Source organism: Vipera ursinii (assembly GCF_947247035.1).
Source record: "Vipera ursinii genome assembly, chromosome: 6".
Classification (NCBI taxonomy): domain Eukaryota; kingdom Metazoa; phylum Chordata; class Lepidosauria; order Squamata; family Viperidae; genus Vipera; species Vipera ursinii.
In genome coordinates, this window is record NC_139515.1 from 67,814,047 (window position 1) to 67,834,746 (window position 20,700).

The window sequence follows — 20,700 nt, forward strand, 5'->3', positions numbered from 1 at the left end:
TACATGTGTGTGTGAGAGAGAGGGACAGCACACTAATAAACTATTTAAGAGAACTGGGATCCTAAATAATGTTATTACTACAGCTATTTATAAAAAAATCATCATTATTATACATCTTGAAATCAAGTAGGAATGCATAAATAATTTTAACATGACCAGCTTGGTAGAAGTTTGAATATACTTCTCTCTATACCATATAGTCACATTTCATTCAGTCACAGACTTTGTGTGTGTGTGTGTGTGTGTATACGTGTACATACTTATATGTGAAAATCAGAATTTCTTCTTCCCAATGTTAAAAGATAACATCATAATATCACTTTCTTTACAATTAATTATTGTTGAGATCTGGAACTGAGATAAGATTGCATTACTGCAGGATTTTTTTTCTTCCATTATTCTTAAATGATACCCACATAAAAGAAGGTTAGGTATTATTTAATATTGCACCTATGCAATGAATCTTTTTAAATTTTGCTGTAACTCAGAACACAATACAGACTTTTTCAAGAATGCCACCCGTCAATTGCAGATTATTCTTTGCTGTGATATGAAATTTAGCGTTGTGGTGTCATTTAAAATCTGTGGGATGTAAGGGGCCCATTCTTTCCCTTTCCCCTTTTGTGGATTGATCTTCTCCAAAGACCCAAGCTGGGGAATGACAGATGCAAACAGCAGTGTATAGATCTGAGAAATCCTGTATAAGTACCATCTCGTTCTATTGCTCAGATATATTATGGAGCAAAGGAAGTGATTGTGCTTAACTGAATAGGAAAATACCCAATATTCTTTGGTATTCTGGCCTGTCTCAGATTCTCTGAAGAAAAATCCTAAGTCTCATTCATAGGAAAAAAACACTGCAGTATTTTTTTATGTCCAAACAGTCAATTGGATCCTTAAGAACCTTCTGTCTCTAAAAAGTTTGTGTTTGATGATTGGATGAAGCCTCGCATATGATAATTTAATCAGATGAATTTCCTATTGGACTTTAGATTTCCTCTAAAGCAGACATGTCAAACACAAGGCCTGGGGGCCAGATCCGGCCCGCGAAGTGGTTTCATGTGGCCCGTGAAGCCATCCTGGAAACAGTGAGGGAATGGCCCTCACTGCTTTGGCCCTGGCCCAGAGACCCTCCTTCTGCCAGAGACCCTCAGATCTGTCCCACTCCTGCCCAGGCCCCCATAGGCACCCTTGATGCAAACGATGTAGAGCTGGCCATGCCCACCCAGTAGGCCATACACACTCTAGCCACGCCCACCCAGTAGGCCACGCCCACCCTGGCCATACCCACCCGGCCCCGAGGGCAACCGCAATGCTGATGCGGCCCTCAATGAAATTGAGTTTGACACCTCTGCTCTAAAGGTACCTGGGAGTTACAGGTAACTCTCAATAGTCTCTGACTTGGTTGTCTCCTTTAAGGGACAAGAGACTGAGTCATTCCATCACATTCCAGAACATTTCCTTCCTTCTCCTATTGGTATTGGGAATGCACAAATGTATGACATTTTAATGGTCTAAATCAGAGGTCCCCAACCTGTGGGCCGCCACTACGAAAATTGGGCACTGCACGGCAAAAATGGGGCACTGCATGGTGAAAACGGGGCGTTGCTAGTGTCATGTGCACGGTAGCACTGCCCCTTTGCATCGTGCATGCTCGCGGCTCCATTTGTGTGTGCGTGCATGCGCATAAGATGCTTCCTCCTCCCTTTCCCTTCAATCCGCCAATTGAGAAAGGTTGGAGACCTCTGAGACAAAATGCACGTATCTTTATATGTCTTGCAAAGCAGAGAATAAGGAGGTGCCCAAATCCATAAATCAATTGTAGCCCTTGAGCCTTACTGCCCATTGCAACATTTCCAATTTTATGAGCACATTTATCCTCCCCACCCCATAATAAAATAATATTATGGCAGAGGAAAACTCTCAGCAATAAGAACACAAGAAACTTTTCTTTCTTTTCTTTTTTTTTGCCTAAACAGCATTGCATTTCAGCTTTTAATGAGGAATCTATTCTGTAAGCATAAATAACCTAAAGGCTCGGATTTATTAAGAATGCAAAAAAAAAAAGAATTAAAAAAATAAATCAGGGCAAAAGGAACATTTCCACCCCCCCCAAAACAGTGTAGCACTTACTTGTCACATCTAGAGCTATTGTCACTGCAATTTTCTTGCCCTGCAAACAGGGCTCTCCTTTCTTACCAACCATTTAAATAATAAATTTCCAACTATGCTGCTCGCAGCATTACTAACAAAAGAGAGAAAAAAAATATTAACTTACAAAATATCCAATTCTTCATACATAATTATGACAAATAAACATTTTAAATTAAACAGCTTTCTTTCTTTCTCTGGTTATCAACATTTCATTCCAGTTTCAGGTAGCTTGGCACTGAGTAATTGAACATTAAAAAATCAAGTTTGTAGACTTCATACAGCTGTGTTTGGTGCTCTGAACTGATGTTCTGGAAGAACTCTGTAGTCATTTCATCAGTAGTTCTTGTAGACTTTGCATAAGTGGGGAACTTGAGATAGTTTCCTACTCCTGCTAGTTGAAGAATGTAGTTGGAATCCTCCTCAAGAGTCTCATACTTCCCTATGAGGTCATAATGGATGTGACAAGGATGGCACAGAGAAAAGACAGTTTGCCAGTGTTCGTTGAAGGGCTCCTCTCTTTGAGTTTGCGGGTCTATGAGGTAAGCCACAAACTCTTCAAATTTTACATCATCACCTTTATGCAGAGCCTCCTGTGTTGCATTTTTCCTTTGGCGCTTCACAATTTTGGTACCATATCTCTTGTGAAAGGAGGTGTTATATTTTTGGGTAAATTTGTTTCTGTAGGCTGACACCAGTCTCTCAAAAGGCTCACGGACAAATAAAAACTTCATGTAGTTTTTCAAGCGATGGTTGATCTCTGGGATGCTGTACTGGTTGAGTGTTTTCAAGTTTGATGAGACATGTGCTTCATTTGCTGGTATCTCCATTGGATCGGTGTATTTTCCTCTCCCAGTCAACACCATCATGACTCTTTTCCAGTTGGTACAGGCCACTTTGGGGACATAGCAATAAATCAATTCATGATCTTCATCGACCACTAAATGTTTGAGATCATTAGGTGTTAACACACGACGCTTCTTGCTGGACATGCTGTTGGCTCGGCATGTATCTGTCACTTGATCCCTCCGGATTTGATGAAGGATTGCCGTGCTGGATAATTCCAACTATGTAAATAAAACACAAATAAAGACAATTTAGTACTGTTTCGAAAGACTTATTCCATCTTGTTATTTATATCTTTTGTTATCCTTGTTGCTAAGGCCCACCAAAGTGTTACACTACTACAGATCTCAAAGATATCCTAGGCAGAAATTGAAGAGCTACTTCTAATTCTCTTCTATACATATTCTTCTTCTGTTTTATTGGCACACAAAACTTCTTTTACCACTTTGAAATAAAATAGTTACTAAAAATGCACTTTCCTTGAAAACTAGTGGCTTGTTCAAGAGCCACCTACCCAGTCTTCTATGTGCAAAACCAACATTACAACTTAAGGATGATGCTGAATCTTGTACTTTATAGGCATACTCTTTAAATGCAGTCTACAGATCATACATTACAGTACACCTTTTGAAATTCTACTAAGAAAAAGGGTTCAGTTCTTTTGTGTACCTCTGTTCTAAAAGAACATTTTGAAGGCGACAGCATTTTATCAGTTGCTACATTACACTCCAGCTAGGAACACAGCAGACAAATTTGCATGTAATACGCTCTCTTTCCATCCTTTTTCTCCCCTGTGCTGGATTTTGATGCATCTGTGGTTTATCAATGCACAATTCCCCATCACCTTCAAATTGTGAAATAGATTTTATACTGGGCTTCAAATTAGGATCAGATCCTGACTCATTTCCAGTCTCTAGTTAATAAATAAACCATTGTTTACCTATGTGGAAGTAATGGAAATTGTGGTTTGATTAATTCTACATGTATTGGAATCTGCCTCAGGCAGTAAAGAAGGATGATGGATAATGAAAGACTATAAGTAAAAGACCCCTTCTTTGGTCAGATCAAGTTGCTATCCCTGTTATAGCTAAGATATCATATTGGAGAGAAGGGTACCGAGTATCTGGTTCTGCAGAAATGTGAAATGGCATTTACCAGAACTTAATGTCCTTTCAAAGCATTCTACCTACAATAATTGTATTTCTTAATGAGTGCAGAAAATCCATATTTTCCAAAAATTGCCAAGAAGATTTTTTGCTTTCAAGCAAGAATGACAATGATTTTCCTACAAGTTTGCCCTAGAAATCCTACAATCAGAAATCTAGTGTCTCTATGGATGGATGTTCCTCTTGCAGATAGGATAATTGTGGCTGTTATCCTAGCCATGCCCAACCTACAGAGACACTTATAGCCATAATGACAAGTGAAGCTACAGATGGAAGCAAACACGTTTTATTGGCTCCTAAGGACAATGCAGTCGTATAACCTAGTACCAAAAATATTTCAGTCTACCTTTGTGAAACAAGGCAAAATAAATCTTTCCCTTATTCTAAAAAGACTTCTTCCTGCAAGTCTAGTCAAACTCATTTTGAAAGAAGAACAAAACTTGGTGTGACCTTTGCTGCTGAGAACAGGAGGAGGACACTTGTTTTCCAAACACCTTTGAAAATGAGCACAGTATGTGTGCTTCTGCTGTTGATATGTATCTCAGCCTAAGATTAATTGTTTTGTCTGGTTGGCAGTGACCTTGGCGTGTGAAATAAAATATGTGGAAATGCACCAAAGGAATTTTAAAATATGCTTCCCAGAAGTAGTTGTTTTGTTTTCTCTCAGTGCTGGCTTCTGAGACCCACATCAAATAGGGCAAGCACGAGTTGGCTTTTAACATACTGTTTGCTTATCATATTCTTTATTACTAGATGGATATACTTAAGGTAAAGGTAAAGGTTCCCCCGCACATGCGTGCTAGTCGTTTCCAACTCTAGGGGCCGGTGCTCATCTCCGTTTCAAAGCCGAAGAGCCAGCGCTTGTCCGAGGACGTCTCCATGGTCATGTGGCCGGCATGACTAGACGCCAAAGGCACATGGAACGCTGTTACCTTCCCACCGTAGTGGTCCCTATTTTTCTACTTGCATTTTTACATGCTTTCGAACTGCTAGGTTGGCAGAAGCTGGGATGAGTAACAGGCGCTCACTCTGTTACGCGGCACTCGGGATTCGACCCGCCAAACTGCCGACCTTCTGATCGACAGGCTCAGCATCCTAACCCACTGAGCCACCGCGTCCCTTATGGATATACTTACTAAGGATTTTTGTAGTTCCAAATTGGAGCAATTTTCTTTTATAGGATAGGAATACATTCTTTTTTCCTATTTTATTCCTCTAATCCTTGACACACTACAAACACACTACAAGTTTTCTGGGTAGGTTGCTTAGTTAGTTAAGATATCGCAGCAAAAAACAACAACCCTGTAATACACTGGGATATAGCACATGGATGTTCCAAACTATAAAAAGCCTTACTGTTTATTCTGTTTTCTCCAGACATACTCTTAATACTCAAATTATCACTGCTCTAAATCCACATTATCCTTAAACGTAAAATTAGGTCTAATATTACCCATTTCCTTGTTATTTTTTTAATGGCTGAAGCACAACTTCTTGCTTTTTCAACATTCAGTTAATTTATCTGAGCAATTAATACCAAATAATGAAAACAATCTCACCTATAGAGAAAATTAGTCCACTGAAAAATTGGCTTGTGCTGATAGATGATTCCTGGATGACAACTTTCACCACAGGGAAGTAGCTTTACTGAATGGTTCATTACCAAATATACTGTAGTTCCTCATCTAGTTTCATTTTAGTATACGTGCATCATATTTTTTCATTATATTGGAAAGTTATCTATAACAGTGTGAGAATAATTTTGAGGCTGCAACCAAGCTGATGGTCATATAAGAGAAATTTGATTCCATATCAGGAATGTAATTTCAGAAAGCATCTCAAACTTGCAAGATCCTGTCACAGCACTATAATCTTAGAATGAAAATAACTTTGCTTTTCTGATCTGGACTACCTTAAAGGGCTGACTATAACCTACCTTCCTTTTCCTCCTTCCTTCCCTCATCTGAAGAGGACTATTTAAAATTCCACTGATTTGCCATGAATGAATGAACGCGCAAACATTCATAAACATTCCCATACCATTAATAGGCTTCATAATTTACACAACCAAAGTCTAATTGCAGCAGGAATTTAACCATTATATATTACCAATAGCAATCAATATCTTTCCTATTTTTCCTTAATTAATACTCATTGTGTTGTGTTATTTTATTCCTTTGCATTGTGTTATTTTATTCCTTTGATCTGAAAGTTAAGTTTTCATTTAAAATAAAGTGCCATGCAAATTCTATCAAGGTCCTGGAATCATATTGTCATGATTTGTAGCCCCACCTCACCCTCCAGTTTTACATTTTGTTCCTGCTGAGGTGTCTGTGTAACCTTGAGCTTGTTGTTGCCATATGTGACTGGCATTCCTAATATGTGTATGAGACAACTGACCTAATAGAGCTTTTATCCAAAGTCTTAATGACAACAAATTAAGAGTCACATTGGAGCTTATCCTCTTTTTTGGATGCTGACATACCTAGAGACCCTTAATTTGCAATTGCAAATTAATTGCAAATTACTTTTAGCAGATCTGCTGATTGAAACTGCACTGCAACAATGCTAACTTTTAAAGCATTTTGAAACTAATGTTTAATAATAATTGTTTTTTTATCGGCTTGCTGTTTTTTAATCTTGCCGTATGCCGCTCAGAGTCACCTTTTTGCAAGATAGATGGATAGATATGAACGTGCATCAATATGCTTAAGCGTTTTTGGCAAGCATTTTGAAACTAATGTTTAAAAATAATTGTTTTTTATCTGCTTGCTGCTTTTTAATCTGGCCGTATGCCGCTCATAGTCACCTTTTTGCAAGATAGATCTGATAAATACATAAATAAACATTCTCAATATCTTTAATAGCTAGGGACAGATGTCTCTTCTCAGCACTTTTATGACATAATCCACTACCAGTAGCAAGAAGAAGGCAGGTGTGATACATGTACGGGTAGTCCTTGACGTACGACCACAATAAAGACCAAAATTTCTGTTACTAAGCAAGAAATTGTTAAATGAATTTTGTCCCATTTTATAACCTTTCTTGCCACAGTTGTTAAGTGAATCACTGCAGTTAAGTTAGTAATAATGGTTGTTAAGTGAATGTTGCTTACCCATTGACTTTACTTGTCAGAAACTCACAATAGGCAATTACATGACCCCGGGACACTGCAAGCATCATAAATATGAGTCAGTTGCCAAATATCCAAATTTTGATCATGTGAGTGTGAGGATGCTGTAATCGTAGGTATGAGAAATGGTCATAAGTTACTTTTTTCAGTGCTGTTGTAACTTCGAATGGTCACTAAATGAACTGCTGTAATCAAGGACCATCTGTATGGAACCTTACTGTGTGGCTTTATTGAAACAGTATGATAATTATTTAGCAGTTTCCAAAAACTTCACCACATGCCAGCTTTTACCTAAAGCAGTCTGAGAACCCATGAAAATATACAAATCAGAAAAGATAATCCTTGATTTCCCCCATATTTTAAGATACTTCAAATCTACAAGATGAACAGAAATATTTTTTATTCCAGTGTATGGATCCAAACTGGTTTGAAAGTTTCATTTATGTCTTGCTACCATCTCTGGGCAGATTGCATAGGTAGGGCTTTTTCAAAACTTTGGAGACCCAAAATTGCTCAGGAACATTATCTTCCTATACCACGACTTCCTTTCACTGTACCTGTGGATTTATTTTTTGTTCAGAGATGTCAATTGCCCAATTATTGGGATTGTTTATGTAATCAGCAGCATCCATAAAAATATTTTTTTTAAAAAAATCAAGGTGGTAGCTACCACTGTTCAAAGCCTTGTCCTCTTTGATGTGCATGACATTAATTAACAAAAGGATGAAGCTTTAATTGTGTAGTCATGGCCACCAAGTTAACTTTTTTGGTGCTTCTCCCATGGGTGCACCTGTCTGTAATAAGCTTTTCTATTACCTTTTAACTGATTGTTTTTGCTACCTTGAATGCATCACTCCATCTGATAAATCTCAAATACTAAGCATTACACTGAAATTAGAGATAGAAAAAAAGCAAAGTGGCCCCAATTTTTATGAACATCATAGAGGTAAGTATTGTGGGTCCCAATCCAAAATACTGCCCCATGTACTAACTTTAAAAAAAATCAAAGTTGTAGGCAAGTCATTTCATGTCACATTTAACTAAGACATATCTGAAAGAGTAGGGAGACATTCTTTGTTTAAAACTCCTGTAAATCATTGCTCGCTAGTTTTTTCTGAATTAAAATAAATTTCTATTTTTATCTTCAATGGGTTTTTGTCATGTTTCTTGCATGTACCATACATATTTTCTTTACTTTCTTCTTACTTTGCCTCCCTTTTGTTATTTGCTCCTACTGTAATTCTACTTCATTTGTCTGCCTTGCATTATAATCTTTTCATCGTGTTTGAACATCTGCCAGGTCCTCACTGTTTCATTCTGTTGATGTATTTGAAGATGCTAATTCCACTTTGGATGGCTTTGCATCCTGTCCCACCTCATCCACAGAAGCTCCCAGCAAGACCAGAAATCAAACAGATCTAAGGCATCTTTGCCAGGGGACGTGCACACAAGATCCTTCTCTTTGTCTCCCTGCTAGACTTCAAGGGACAATCAGATAAGGTGATCCTGATAGGCCCTTTGGTCTATGAACCCCAAATGTGATCCCATTGTTCCTACTCTAGCATCACTATGTGTCCACTCATCCTCTGGGTAAGTTCTTTCATGGGAAGCAATACATTGTATAATTTCCTTGTGAGGAGAGAGAATGCAATTGCAAGACATTTTGTGCACAATTCAGTGTTTCAAATGACCAGATGGATTTGTATATTTTTCATTTCAGTTTCAAAAAAACCCTTAATGGTTAAAATATAATCCCATATATTATTTCAGCATCAGAGGTTCTCTTGTGTAATCCTTTTGATATGGCCATTGTCTCCAGTGGACAAAAAGTAATAGCAATAGCACTTAGATTTATATACCGCTTACAGCACTCTATAGGTGCTTTACAATATCAGGACATTGCCCCCAACAATCTGGGTCCTCATTTTACTGTCCTCGGAAGGATGGAAGGCTGAGTCAACCTTCAGCCTGGCAATGAGCAGAATTAGCCTGCAATACTGCATTCTAACTGTTGTGCAGTGAGTTCTTTGCTGGCAATAAGCGAGACGAGAGGTTGCAAACAGGAACATTGCTTTATTGAGGCAAACAGGAACAGAACTGAAACAGAGGCTTCTGCTCAGCTATTTATATGGTTGGCCACTAGGCGGCGGCCAATAGGTTTAAAGGAACCCATTCCCGCCCCAAATCATCCAATGATCTGTTTGGAGACAGCAAGTCTGGCTTAGCCAGTGGCCGTTACACAGACACCCCAATTGAGCAACCTTAAGCAGCATTCAAACAGACACGTGAAACAGTTCAAGTAAAATCCCAATACATTACACTAACCTTTACACCACTACAGCTCACAAAAGCAAAAGAGGAAGTGGATGTTGACATCAAGCAGAAAGTAAGGTTCCCCTGGGTTTCTTAGAATATACTACCAGTGCAGATGGTAAAGATGGGAGTAGCATACTGGTTCAGTGAGATTCCAAAAACAAATTACAATGGCTGCATCCTGGGGAGGATTGTCTTAGGTACTGGAAATAAGTATTTTACCTTGTTAAACTGAATGAAATGTGAAGAAAAATAGAGAATGTTTTGGCCTGGTAGAAAGCAATGCTCACATCTTTTCCAACATTTAGTTTGACTGAATACTAATATGTCAGTTCAATATTAAGTCAGAGTCATTTATAAAGAAACAATGTGCAATGAATTTTAAGATAAATATTTAGCAGTCCAAGCCAAGCATGGAAAATCCACACATAGCTTTCCAAAATCTTTGGTGTAGCTCCAAGAACTCCCCCACCCATTTCTATTAAATTAATTTAGTATAATAAGATGGTGAAATTAATTGTATATAGTCATATTAACTGTCAGCAATAATTTAAGATTAATTAAAATTTAATAACATCAAATTCTATTGTCCTCCACCATCCAATTTTTTTTGTAGTGTTCCCCCTAGCACATATGTGGCTAATCAGAAGTTAAACCCCATCCTGAGCTTCACAAAAGTATTCTGTTTTTCAGAGTATTTACTCATCCTTTCTGTTTTGCTAAGAGTTAACCTCTTAGTGTACCCACAATCAAGTGATGGGTATGCTAATTCAGAGTGGTTGTATTTTCTCTGACTTGCCAGACCAAACTTTGTTTCTCCTTGAGAAAAGATGACTGTCATGAGCTGGAGTGGAGAAGTGCAATAGATCTCTTCAAATACCTGAAACAGATGAAGGTCAAGACCTGACTTCTACTCTTTAAGCATGTAGGATATAAGCTAATGGATGGGCTAATAGGTTTAACTTACAGGAAGAGAGCCTCCAAATAGATATGGGGAGGGGGGGAACTATTAATAAGAGTAATTCAAGAAGTAAATTGCCTAGAGAAATAGTGAACACTACGGTATTTGTAGATGTGTTCAGGATAAAGGTGAACATTCATTTGCTGAGGTAGCTTTGATCTGGATGCTTGGAAGATGGAGGTGGTAAAATACTCTTCCAATTCCATGGTTCCCCATTTGTCTGACTATAAAATAGCAGTCTTGGCAGCTGCCCTTTCTGTGCAGGTGATATTAACATTCTGAGGTCAAACCTCCCTTCTGTTGCTTTTCAGTGATTATGATCCTTGAAAGATACTGCTTAGATTCTTTGGCATCCTGTCATTACAGCCATCTGGAAGAGGTTTTCTGTCCTGTGTTTTTATTTTTACCTTTTTGTCTTTGTTTTCTTTTGTGTCTTGAAAGGGGCTCATTTTTCTCTGCTCGACCAGCAACAACAATAACATGAAACTGAAAGGTTAAATGAAGGCTACACGTGTGTAATAGATGATAGATGAGCTTTCAACTACCAGGAAATCATCTTTCAAATGCATGAAAGAATAGTCAGGTATATCCTCACAAGAGAGAATTGCTCACAATCATGCAGAAGGCTTTCCCATTTAAAAAATAATAATAATCTCCATCCAACCCCAAGCAATCAGCCCTCTTATTTGTGATTCTCCAATAATTAAAGTGGCACTTTTTCATATTTACATTTGTTTATAGCGACACATATCAAAAAGGCATGTTAACATATTGAACCATCCTTTGGAATTGGAGGCTATTTCCAGATCTACTCTAAAAGCTTGATATTTAAAATTATGAAGCTCATTAGAAGTATTTTTCAACAAAATGTCAGCTGGATGCAACAGTTTCCTTATGGGGTTTTAAAAGTTGTTATGGAAACTTTTGAGAGCACATCAGTAAAACAGTAGCTGGTAAATTCTGGTTCATGAAGAGATCCAGTAGATAATTGCCTGCAACATCACTACATTCTCTACCAATCAATTGGCCAGGCCAGGTCAAAGCACCCCTCCCCCCCAAATTTCTTTGTGTTAGCTGATTTGCACTAGTGGATCAGAACCTGAAAATAGATGCATTTGTGCATGTCAGTAATAGAACAAGAAGTTTTGCATGTATGAGGACAATAATTAGGATCTGAATGCAGTTACTGATTGTAAAGCTGTGCGTACTGTGCTAAGTGGAACTGGGATTTTCCACACAATCAACGTACAAGAAAAATGCAAAATGAAAATATGGTGATTAAGATATATAATAAACAGGGATTACTTTGGCCTGTAAATCCAGTAATCTCTAGCCCACAAATTCTAATGAACATTCCTGAACAACAACAGTTGTTATGATGTATGGAGTTAGTATAATTAGTTGGTCTTACTAATTATAGTAGTAATATCAAAATTATAGAAGATAATCTTTTTTTATGTTGTCATCTGAGATCCTGCAAAATTTTAGACATACAAATCTTCCTTTCTTCCTTCCATCCACATTGCATAAAATCAAGTAATGGCCCCTCCTTCCTGTAATAATAACTGATCTTAATGTCAAACCATAAACTCTTCTATAGTATGTAGATCCAAATCACCACATTTCGACTTACTCTGATGTGAGACTCCAATCGTTTTATCTGTCCCAACATCCACAATTTTTCTGAAGCTCTACGGCAGGGGTGTCAAACTCAATTTCATTGAGAGCCGCATCAGCATTGCGGTTGCCCTCAGGGGGCCGGGTGGGTATGGCCAGGGTAGCCGTGGCCTACTGGGTGGGCGTGGCTAGAATGTGTATGGCCTACTGGGTGGATGTGGCCAGCTCTATATCGTTCGCATCAAGGGTACCTATGGGGGCCCGGGCAGGAGTGGGAGAGATCTGAGGGTCTCTGGCAGAAGGAGGGTCTCTGGGCCAGAGCCAAGGCAGTGGGGGCCATTCCCTCACTGTTTCTAGGATGGCTTCGTGGGCCACATGAAACCACTTCACGGGCTGGATCCGGCCCCCGGGCCTTGTGTTTGACATGTCTGCTCTACGGCTTCTTTCTATAAGTCCCCCAAATGAGAAAGAACATACAAATCTGCTTTTTCTTTTTTTTTCTTCATTCATATACGAACTTCTCAGTTCTCCTTTAGGGGAAGCATAAACTGAGAAAGCTTATTTCATCTAAGAGCCTTGGTGGAGCAGTGGGCTAATGCCTCCTTAAGTAACACCAGCTGCCTGCAATTAGTGCAGGTTCGCATCCCACCAGGCTCAAGGTTGACTCAGCCTTCCATCCTTCCAAGGTAGGTAAAATGAGGACCCAGATTGTTGGGGGCAATTAGTTTATTTTTTAGTTTAGTTTTTATTAAATTTTTATACCGCCCTTCTCCCAAGGGACTCAGGGCGGTGACTTAAGCTGACTTTGTAATAATGCCACTTGGGGTGTGTGTGAAAGCCCTAATAAGCAGGCATATACATAGAATGAAGGCTACTGCTAAGCTTGTAAGCCGCCCTGAGTCTTCGGAGAAGGGCGGGATATAAATGGAATTAAAATAAAAAAAAACCTGACAAAAGAGAGCAAACACACAAACCCGCTAGTGAGGCCAAAACACAAATAACTGAAAGTTGCCTCAAGAGTTTACAAATTAAAATAACACAAATCCTACTGTCCTACTTTAAACCTGATGCAAAACATCTACTCCTGCTTTGGTTTTCACCTTTTCTGTTTTCTTACCTAAATCTGTAATGAGAAGGCGGGGACAGATATAACCGGATATAAATGAATATAAAATTCTTGCTGGAAGTAGAGAATCCTTATTGTGGCCAGTTGAATATTCAGAAAGAAAGCCTACAGACTGAAAGTTCAGCCAGATAAGGAGGAGATTTGTTCTTTTACATTCTCTCTTAACCTGTCTTTGCGATTGCCCTTGTACCTTAAGAAATGTAAGTTATTGATTGTATTAGAAAGCCCAAAGGGGGAAAAAGTGGGGGAGAGAGGAAAGCTTGAGAGAGACAGAAGAACATGTATTGTAGGGAAGAGAACAGTGTATAAGTAAAGGGGCTTTTTTCTCTTTTGTTTATCAGCTTCAAATCCTGCCTAAGCTAAGAAAAAGACTTCATTTGATTGTCCCACGGAAGGAAAGAGATATCAAATATCCACTTGTTCTATATAAAGAAACTGAGCCAGGTGGCAGCTGAATCTTAGGTTGACACTAGAAAAGACTCTGGCAACCTCAGCCAAGCTATTTCCAAAGAGGCCTGGGTAGAGAAGCAAGCACACATACTGGAAAATGGTAGGAGGCCTGCAGAGATTTCTTCACATCAACTTCTGCTTGCCCAACAGCAGAACCAGTGCTGACAGTCTTGCATTGTCACTGCACGTTTTTTTTTTGTTCGTCAGAAAAGTTCATTTCTAACTGTACATTTCCCCTGCTCTCTACACCTGTGGAGATACCACTTATCTGGTAACCATAGTGAATCCCATATGTTATGGTTTCAGACTGTTTTGTGCGCATGTGTAGAAAAAGTTTATTGTCTTTCACTTTGCTGTTACTGTCTGTTACGTTAGGATGTAGTCAGCTAGCTCTCTTTATAATATATATTTAGTTTTTATATTTTTTGTAATTAAAAGGTATTTAGTAGGATTATGCGTCGTGTTTTATTTCCTTCCTTCATGCACATCATGCATCCTCTGAAGCATGGTCCTTCGCCCTCTACTAAGGTGATTTATACCTTAACATGTATTATGACTTGTTGATGTGGATTCTCCTAAACAACTTCTTTTTACACAAACTTAAACAAACTTCTTTCAAGACATATGCAAAATGCATCTATTTGTAATAATTCTTGAGTTTTTAATTTATATTGAGTTCTTAACAGAAGCATCTCTGAGCAAATTCATTCAAGATGATGATGATAACTTACTAGCTCAAAATGCATTTTTCTCCCCCAGTTGGTTTGACCCCTCTAGTTTTAAAACATACAGTAACTTTAGCTCACCCTGGAAACAGGCTGCAGAGCACAAGCTGTCTTCACGGGAGCTATCTCCACTGAATACCATAATGTTATGATCAAATTACAGAACTAATTTTTCAAGGAATACAGGATGAGCCACTCCATATTAAAGTTAGTAAGTTTCCCTAACATGATAGAATTTGGATAAACAGAAGTATATGGCAACCAGCTACTTATCTGGAAATCTAACTTTCTCTAAGCTGAGAATCACATTCTTTAAAGTTAGATTTAACATTCTTTGATCTGCACTTCTTCAAGGAGGTATAATAAAATCCTTGTAGCTGAGCACATTTACTCTTTTAAGATTATCCTTCAAGAAGGTTGAAATCATCTGTCATGTACTATTGCATTTTATTCTTTTTTTTAGTTTTTGTTTTTTTATTAGTTTATAGCAGGGGTGTCAAACTCAATTTTATTGAGGGCCGCATCAGCATTGCGGTTGCCCTCAGGGGGCCGGGTGGGCGTGGCCAGGGTGGGCGTGGCCTACTTGGTGGATGTGGCTGGAGTGGGTGTGGCCTACTGGGTTGGCATGGCCAGCTCTACATCGTTCGCCTCAAGGGTGCCTATGGGGGCCTGGGCAGGAGTGGGACAGATCTGAGGGTCTCTGGCAGAAGGAGGGTCTCTGGGCCAGGGCCAAGGCAGTGGGGGCCGTTCCCTCACTGTTTCCAGGATGGCTTCGCAGGCCGCATGAAACCACTTCGCGGGCCGGATCCGGCCCCCGGGCCTTGTGTTTGACATGTCTCGTTTATAGTATAAAATACAAAAATACAAAAACAAATAGGAAAAAGGGAGGAGGGAAAAGGGAAGGAAAAAGTGAAAAAAAGAAGAGGAAAAGAAAGAAAAGGTGTTGCCTTACGAGTCCCTTTGGTGCAGTAAAATAAGATGGTAACCTATTTTTTTTACTTTAAATAGTAGTATAAACTAGCCATTTTTATATCAACAAATCTATGTAATGGGTAAAACTCAAAATCAAAGTTTCACTTTTTTCCACCTCAAGCAAAGTCCAGAAGCGGTTTCCAGGTAGTACTTATATATATTTTTCTTTTATCAAAACTGTCAATTTAGCCATCTCTGCTAACTCCATCAACTTTTGCAGCCATTCGTTCATTGTACGAATCAGTGTCTTTCCATTTTTGTGCATAAAGTAATCTTGCTGCCATCAACATATGTAACATCAAAGTTCCAAATTTTTCCATTAAACCCAAAAGAAAAGTTACTGGTTTTATTTTAATATTCACTTTAAGAATCTTCTGTATTAAGATATGAATCCTACTTCAATATTTCTTTGCTTTATTACATGTCCACCACAAATGATAAAAAGTCGCTTCTTTACATTTGCATTTCCACATTCTTATATGTTGTTGATAACTTATCTGGTGTTAAATACCATCAATACATCATCTTATAAAAATTTATTTTAAATTAATGTTAAATTTAGTGTAAATGTTGAACCTTTCATCCACATATTCTTCCATTGTTCAAGCTTTACACTATATCCAAAGTTCATTGCCCAATGAATCATACAATGTTTTACAAATTAACTTTGCAAATTCAAATTCAATAACTTTTTACAGACCTTAGCAATAATACATTCATCACTACCACACAGTAGGATTTCCAATTCATTTTTAACAAAGTCAAACCCATAACTCTTTTTGTCTAATTTAAATCTTTCTTTCAATTGTAAATACATAAACCAATGGCAGACCTGTCCTTCTGATTCTAGCTCTTCCTTAGGCTTGAGGATAGGTTCACCAAGATTAAATGATATTATTTTACCATAGGTCCACCAGTCCGGTTTTGTCACCATTTCTTTTCTGGGGAAAAAAGCTTCCTGAGGGGATACCCTTCGTAGACGCTTAGAATGGCACATCTAACAAAGTTGTTGTTAAAATCAACATTTACTTTAATCTCACCATACCAGAAATAACCATGCCATCCAAATCTTAATTCAAATCAAGTAGCCCCTTTTTCTGGAGGTTCACCCACTCTTTTAGCCAGACCAAATAACAAACATCGAAATACAGTTTCAAATCTCATAAACGTAAACCCTCTCTTTCCTTAACATCTTGCATACTACTGCGTTTTATAAAGACATTAGGTCAATCTATATTGTGCCACTAATACATAGGTTTTCTGAGAAGCCAAATACATTTTATATGAATTGTCTCCTTTGGGATTTAAAACCATTCATTATATGTAAATAGCTAAATTTTGTACCTATCAATGTTTTAGATTTATTACCCAGTTAACAACTATATTAACATAGTAATAGAGGGATGAATATTGTATTATATGATTGATTTTGCTAGTTCTTTGTATATTATTGTATTCATTTGCTTCACTCTGTTTTTGTTCTTTTAAATTTTTCTGGCCATTGACTGAATAAATAATGATTGAATTATAATTTATGGTGAAAAATAATGCTACATTGAATGACATACACAGTTATATTATCATAATATATCATACATAAAAGGTATACATAGTTATATTATCTCCCCTGCCACAAATTATGGGTACTTCCCACATGTACAATAGGTTAGAAATTACAGCATTATCTTATTGGCATAGTTATTAAATAATTATGGCATTATCTTTCATTGACTAGAGATTATACTTCATGAGTCATATAGAAGATAATTGGCAGGCACAGGAAAAAAAATCTAAATAGTGGGATCAAACAGCAGCAAAAACAAAATACATGTGTGGCCTATAGCAATTAGTAATACCAGTCATAAGTACTAACACAATGGAGTTCATCTCAATGTTACTAATTCTGGCTTGTGTACTTCCTCTCTTTAGTTTTTTAAGAGATTGGACAGCCTCTTCTCAAGGATGTTCTAATTGGTTTTCCTGCACACTGAAGAGAGTTGGACTAGATGATCTCTGACGTATAGTACCTTCCAAATCCATAATTCTACAATTCTGAAACTAGTTGCATTGTGAATCCCAGCACTTTAATTATATTGCCTAGAATAAATAGTGTGGGAATAGGTGAGTGGCACTGCAGTTGTAGGCAATTCAATAATTAATTAAAAAGATTTGTGCGGTTATACCCATCTTAGAGCACAACTCTGGGCTAGTTACAACAACAATAAAACTACAAAAATATAAAAACCCAGTCTATTTGTTTTGCTCAAACACCAAATACGTTTCTATGTACTTGCCCTGTATGTCAATGCCTTTGTGAAATGAACAATATTTATCCTTCACATTTCAAGCCTCATGTCATACCTCTGCTTATGGCTGGCTGTGCAAGAAGTAAATTTTTTCACCAAAAAAATTCAGTGGGCTTCTGTGCTCTGCATGCCACAAATACAAATTCCTTTGAAAACAAATTAAATACAAGTGTCGTGTGTACTTTATTCTGAAGTGAAGACTGTAAAATTAAGCAGAGTTCTGTTGGCGGGATACCATCCTGGGCACTGAATGGGGAGATAACACACAACTCTTGTGTTGTTTCCTTGGAAAAATACCACAGGAAGGAAGACAAGGAGAGCTTAGTTTCTGCAGCTGAGCTATAATGTGCCCAAAGGAGCAAGATTAGAGGCCTAGAGTTAATTATGAAAAACAGGGTTTTCATAGGAATGCATTTTCAGACACCCAAATTACCACGTACATTTAACCAAGGCAAATACCTGCGTTGGGAAAGGGACCGAAGAACATAAGGGCTGTTGTATAGAATCAAGCCAACAATTCTTTGGAGCAGGCAACCATTTTCCACTGAAAGTAGCAGGAACATGGGCAGAATGTGGGAGGGGCAGGCAGGGATGGGTCCCATGCTGCTTGCTGAGAATGTTGAAGCAACCATGGATGGGGCAATCATTTTCTCTTAGCAACTTTGGGGGAACATCTATTTTCCCCCTCTTTTTGACACCCTCCTTGGTTTTCTGCTCCCATCAAAGAGGCTCACAGAGAAATGCTAGATTCCTTTGTCCTGTGGTCTGAATTGCAAGATTCAGCATAATGTTTAGGTTAAAAGCTGGTGGCTTTCGTTGTTTTGGGGTATCATTTGAGGCAGGGGCCACAGGTGTTTGTCCCCAGCCTCTCAGCTCTGGGAATTACAAAAAAAAAGATGTTCACAGAATGATATCACAGAAGTGGCTAGGATGGTTTATTTTATTTCATTTTTGTATGGTTTGAATGTTTCTTTATTCTCACATAACTGGATATCCAAGTATCCCATGCTACAGAGGGACAAGCCCAAGAGCTTCATAGCTCGTTGGTGCTTCTTTTGAATTTTTAAGGTTCAATCACACTAATAAAAAAGTCCAGAATAATCAAGGCTGAAACATTAAGTTATGTTAACACCACTTCTTCAGTGGTACTCTTGTTACAAACGTACGTTTGAATCTCTTTTTTGATATAAGGCCAAATTGTAGAGACTGTTCCTGATCATTAATTCTCATTGTATTCCTTTACATTTTGGTTTCCCAACCCTAAAATGCAATGATATGAACTCTACATGTCTGTCGACATGTTAAATAGACATATTACTCTCCATTCATTATATGTTCCATATTTTCCCCAGTTAAGTATTTGGCACTTCTGGCACAAATCTATCAAGAACTAGAAGGATCAATTATATTCAGTTAATGTGAATTTTCTCTGGGCGTGTAAAATGCACAACTACAATTTATTTAAACTTGTTAGAAGTCCATATGGCACACTACACGTCCTATCTTATATTTCCTAGACACTTTTGACAAAAGATCACCTTCCATTTCCAAAGCACAAATATCCTGCCCACCCCATGTCTACTTACTTGCTTACTTACTTTATTCATTCATTCATTCATTTATATATCAATCAAATTAATATGACCATTCACATTACATGTGCTCCCATGTTTGGCTTATGATCACTCACACAGTCCTACTCTCAACTAGGCTGGCACTAGAGGGATGGAAGTGGAAGCTGCCAAGTCTGGATCCAAAGACAACTCAAAGGCTTTAGGATCTCTTTTACCCCAAACACCCTTGATTCACAAGGCTGGTAATAAATAAATAAATAAATAAATAAATAAATAAATAAATAAATAAATAAATAAATAAATAAATAAAGTTTATTTATTTTGTCTTATTAATTTACAAGTATGGTGGCTATTGAAGGGACTTGGGAGCAGGGGATGTGCTCAAGCCCAACTTCCTTTGTCTAGTTTAAGTCCCATTTTCCCCTTTGCTTTCTTAGCAACTTGGTTCCTTCTTAAGTACCTCCCAGAAGAGATGTTTAGGCAAATTATTGGCTTTTGTCCATCCTGCTTATGTTCCTGTTTCATCTTTAGCTAAGGCAGCCTCAGCCTTGTCTCACACCCATCTCACAAAAAGTGACTCTGGCTGGCATACAACAAGTGAGTAAAACAATAAATATAGAAAAATAATCATTATTAAAAATATAAATTAGGCATTATTAAAAAGTACAAGAGTCACAGGAGAGAAAGGATATTAACGACAAAGATGGAGCCACCTTAGAATGTCATTGGTCCCTGATATCATAGCCTGATGTCATAGACAGGTGTTGAGGGACTTCTGGAAGATTAACAGGGATGGAGCTTAGCTAACTTCAAGAGAAGAGGAGGAATGTTCCATAAGGCAGAGAAGGCCCACCACCTGGGATCTGCCAAGCATAAATCCCTAGCAGACGGGACCCGCAGCATGCCTTCTCTGCCAGATCGAATGCACTGGACTTGAGCAGTCATGATTGCTAACAAGTTCAAGGAAAGATGATGGAGTTGGCAGAGATGGCAAAAGTGTTTTAATTAAAGAACGTATTTATTTTTGTTGCTACTTGGAAAGCACTTCTCAAGTTTAAAAGGAAAACATGGTTTCAGATCCATTAAATCTAAAATCCCGAGAGGATATATTGGCTTTGAAACCATTTCAACAAAGTAATTCCAAGACTATATATTTTTATTGATTGAAGTATTATTAAATCTACTAAATTAAATCATTATGTAAACATTAATACAACTCAGTGTAGCTTTCAGGAGTATGTATTGTTTCGGCCAAAAACTCACTAGAAACTCTCAAGAGAGTTTCAGCCAATAACAGAAAAACGCTATGCAGACAATCTCATTCTCTTTTCAACCCCAAATTAGCCAGATGAAAACCTGT

General features: G+C 38.0%; 1 protein-coding gene across 1 annotated transcript in view; it reads right to left on the minus strand.

The window, feature by feature from the left end:
• Positions 1–1,418: 1,418 nt before the first annotated feature.
• Positions 1,419–20,700, minus strand: part of CHST11 (carbohydrate sulfotransferase 11) — a 168,082-nt gene continuing 148,800 nt past the window's right edge. The window contains exon 3 of the mRNA XM_083365704.1: positions 1,419–3,218. Within this exon, the coding sequence (XP_083221830.1) occupies positions 2,364–3,218 (855 nt within the window). The 3' untranslated portion in view covers positions 1,419–2,363. The remainder of the gene's footprint in view (positions 3,219–20,700) is intronic.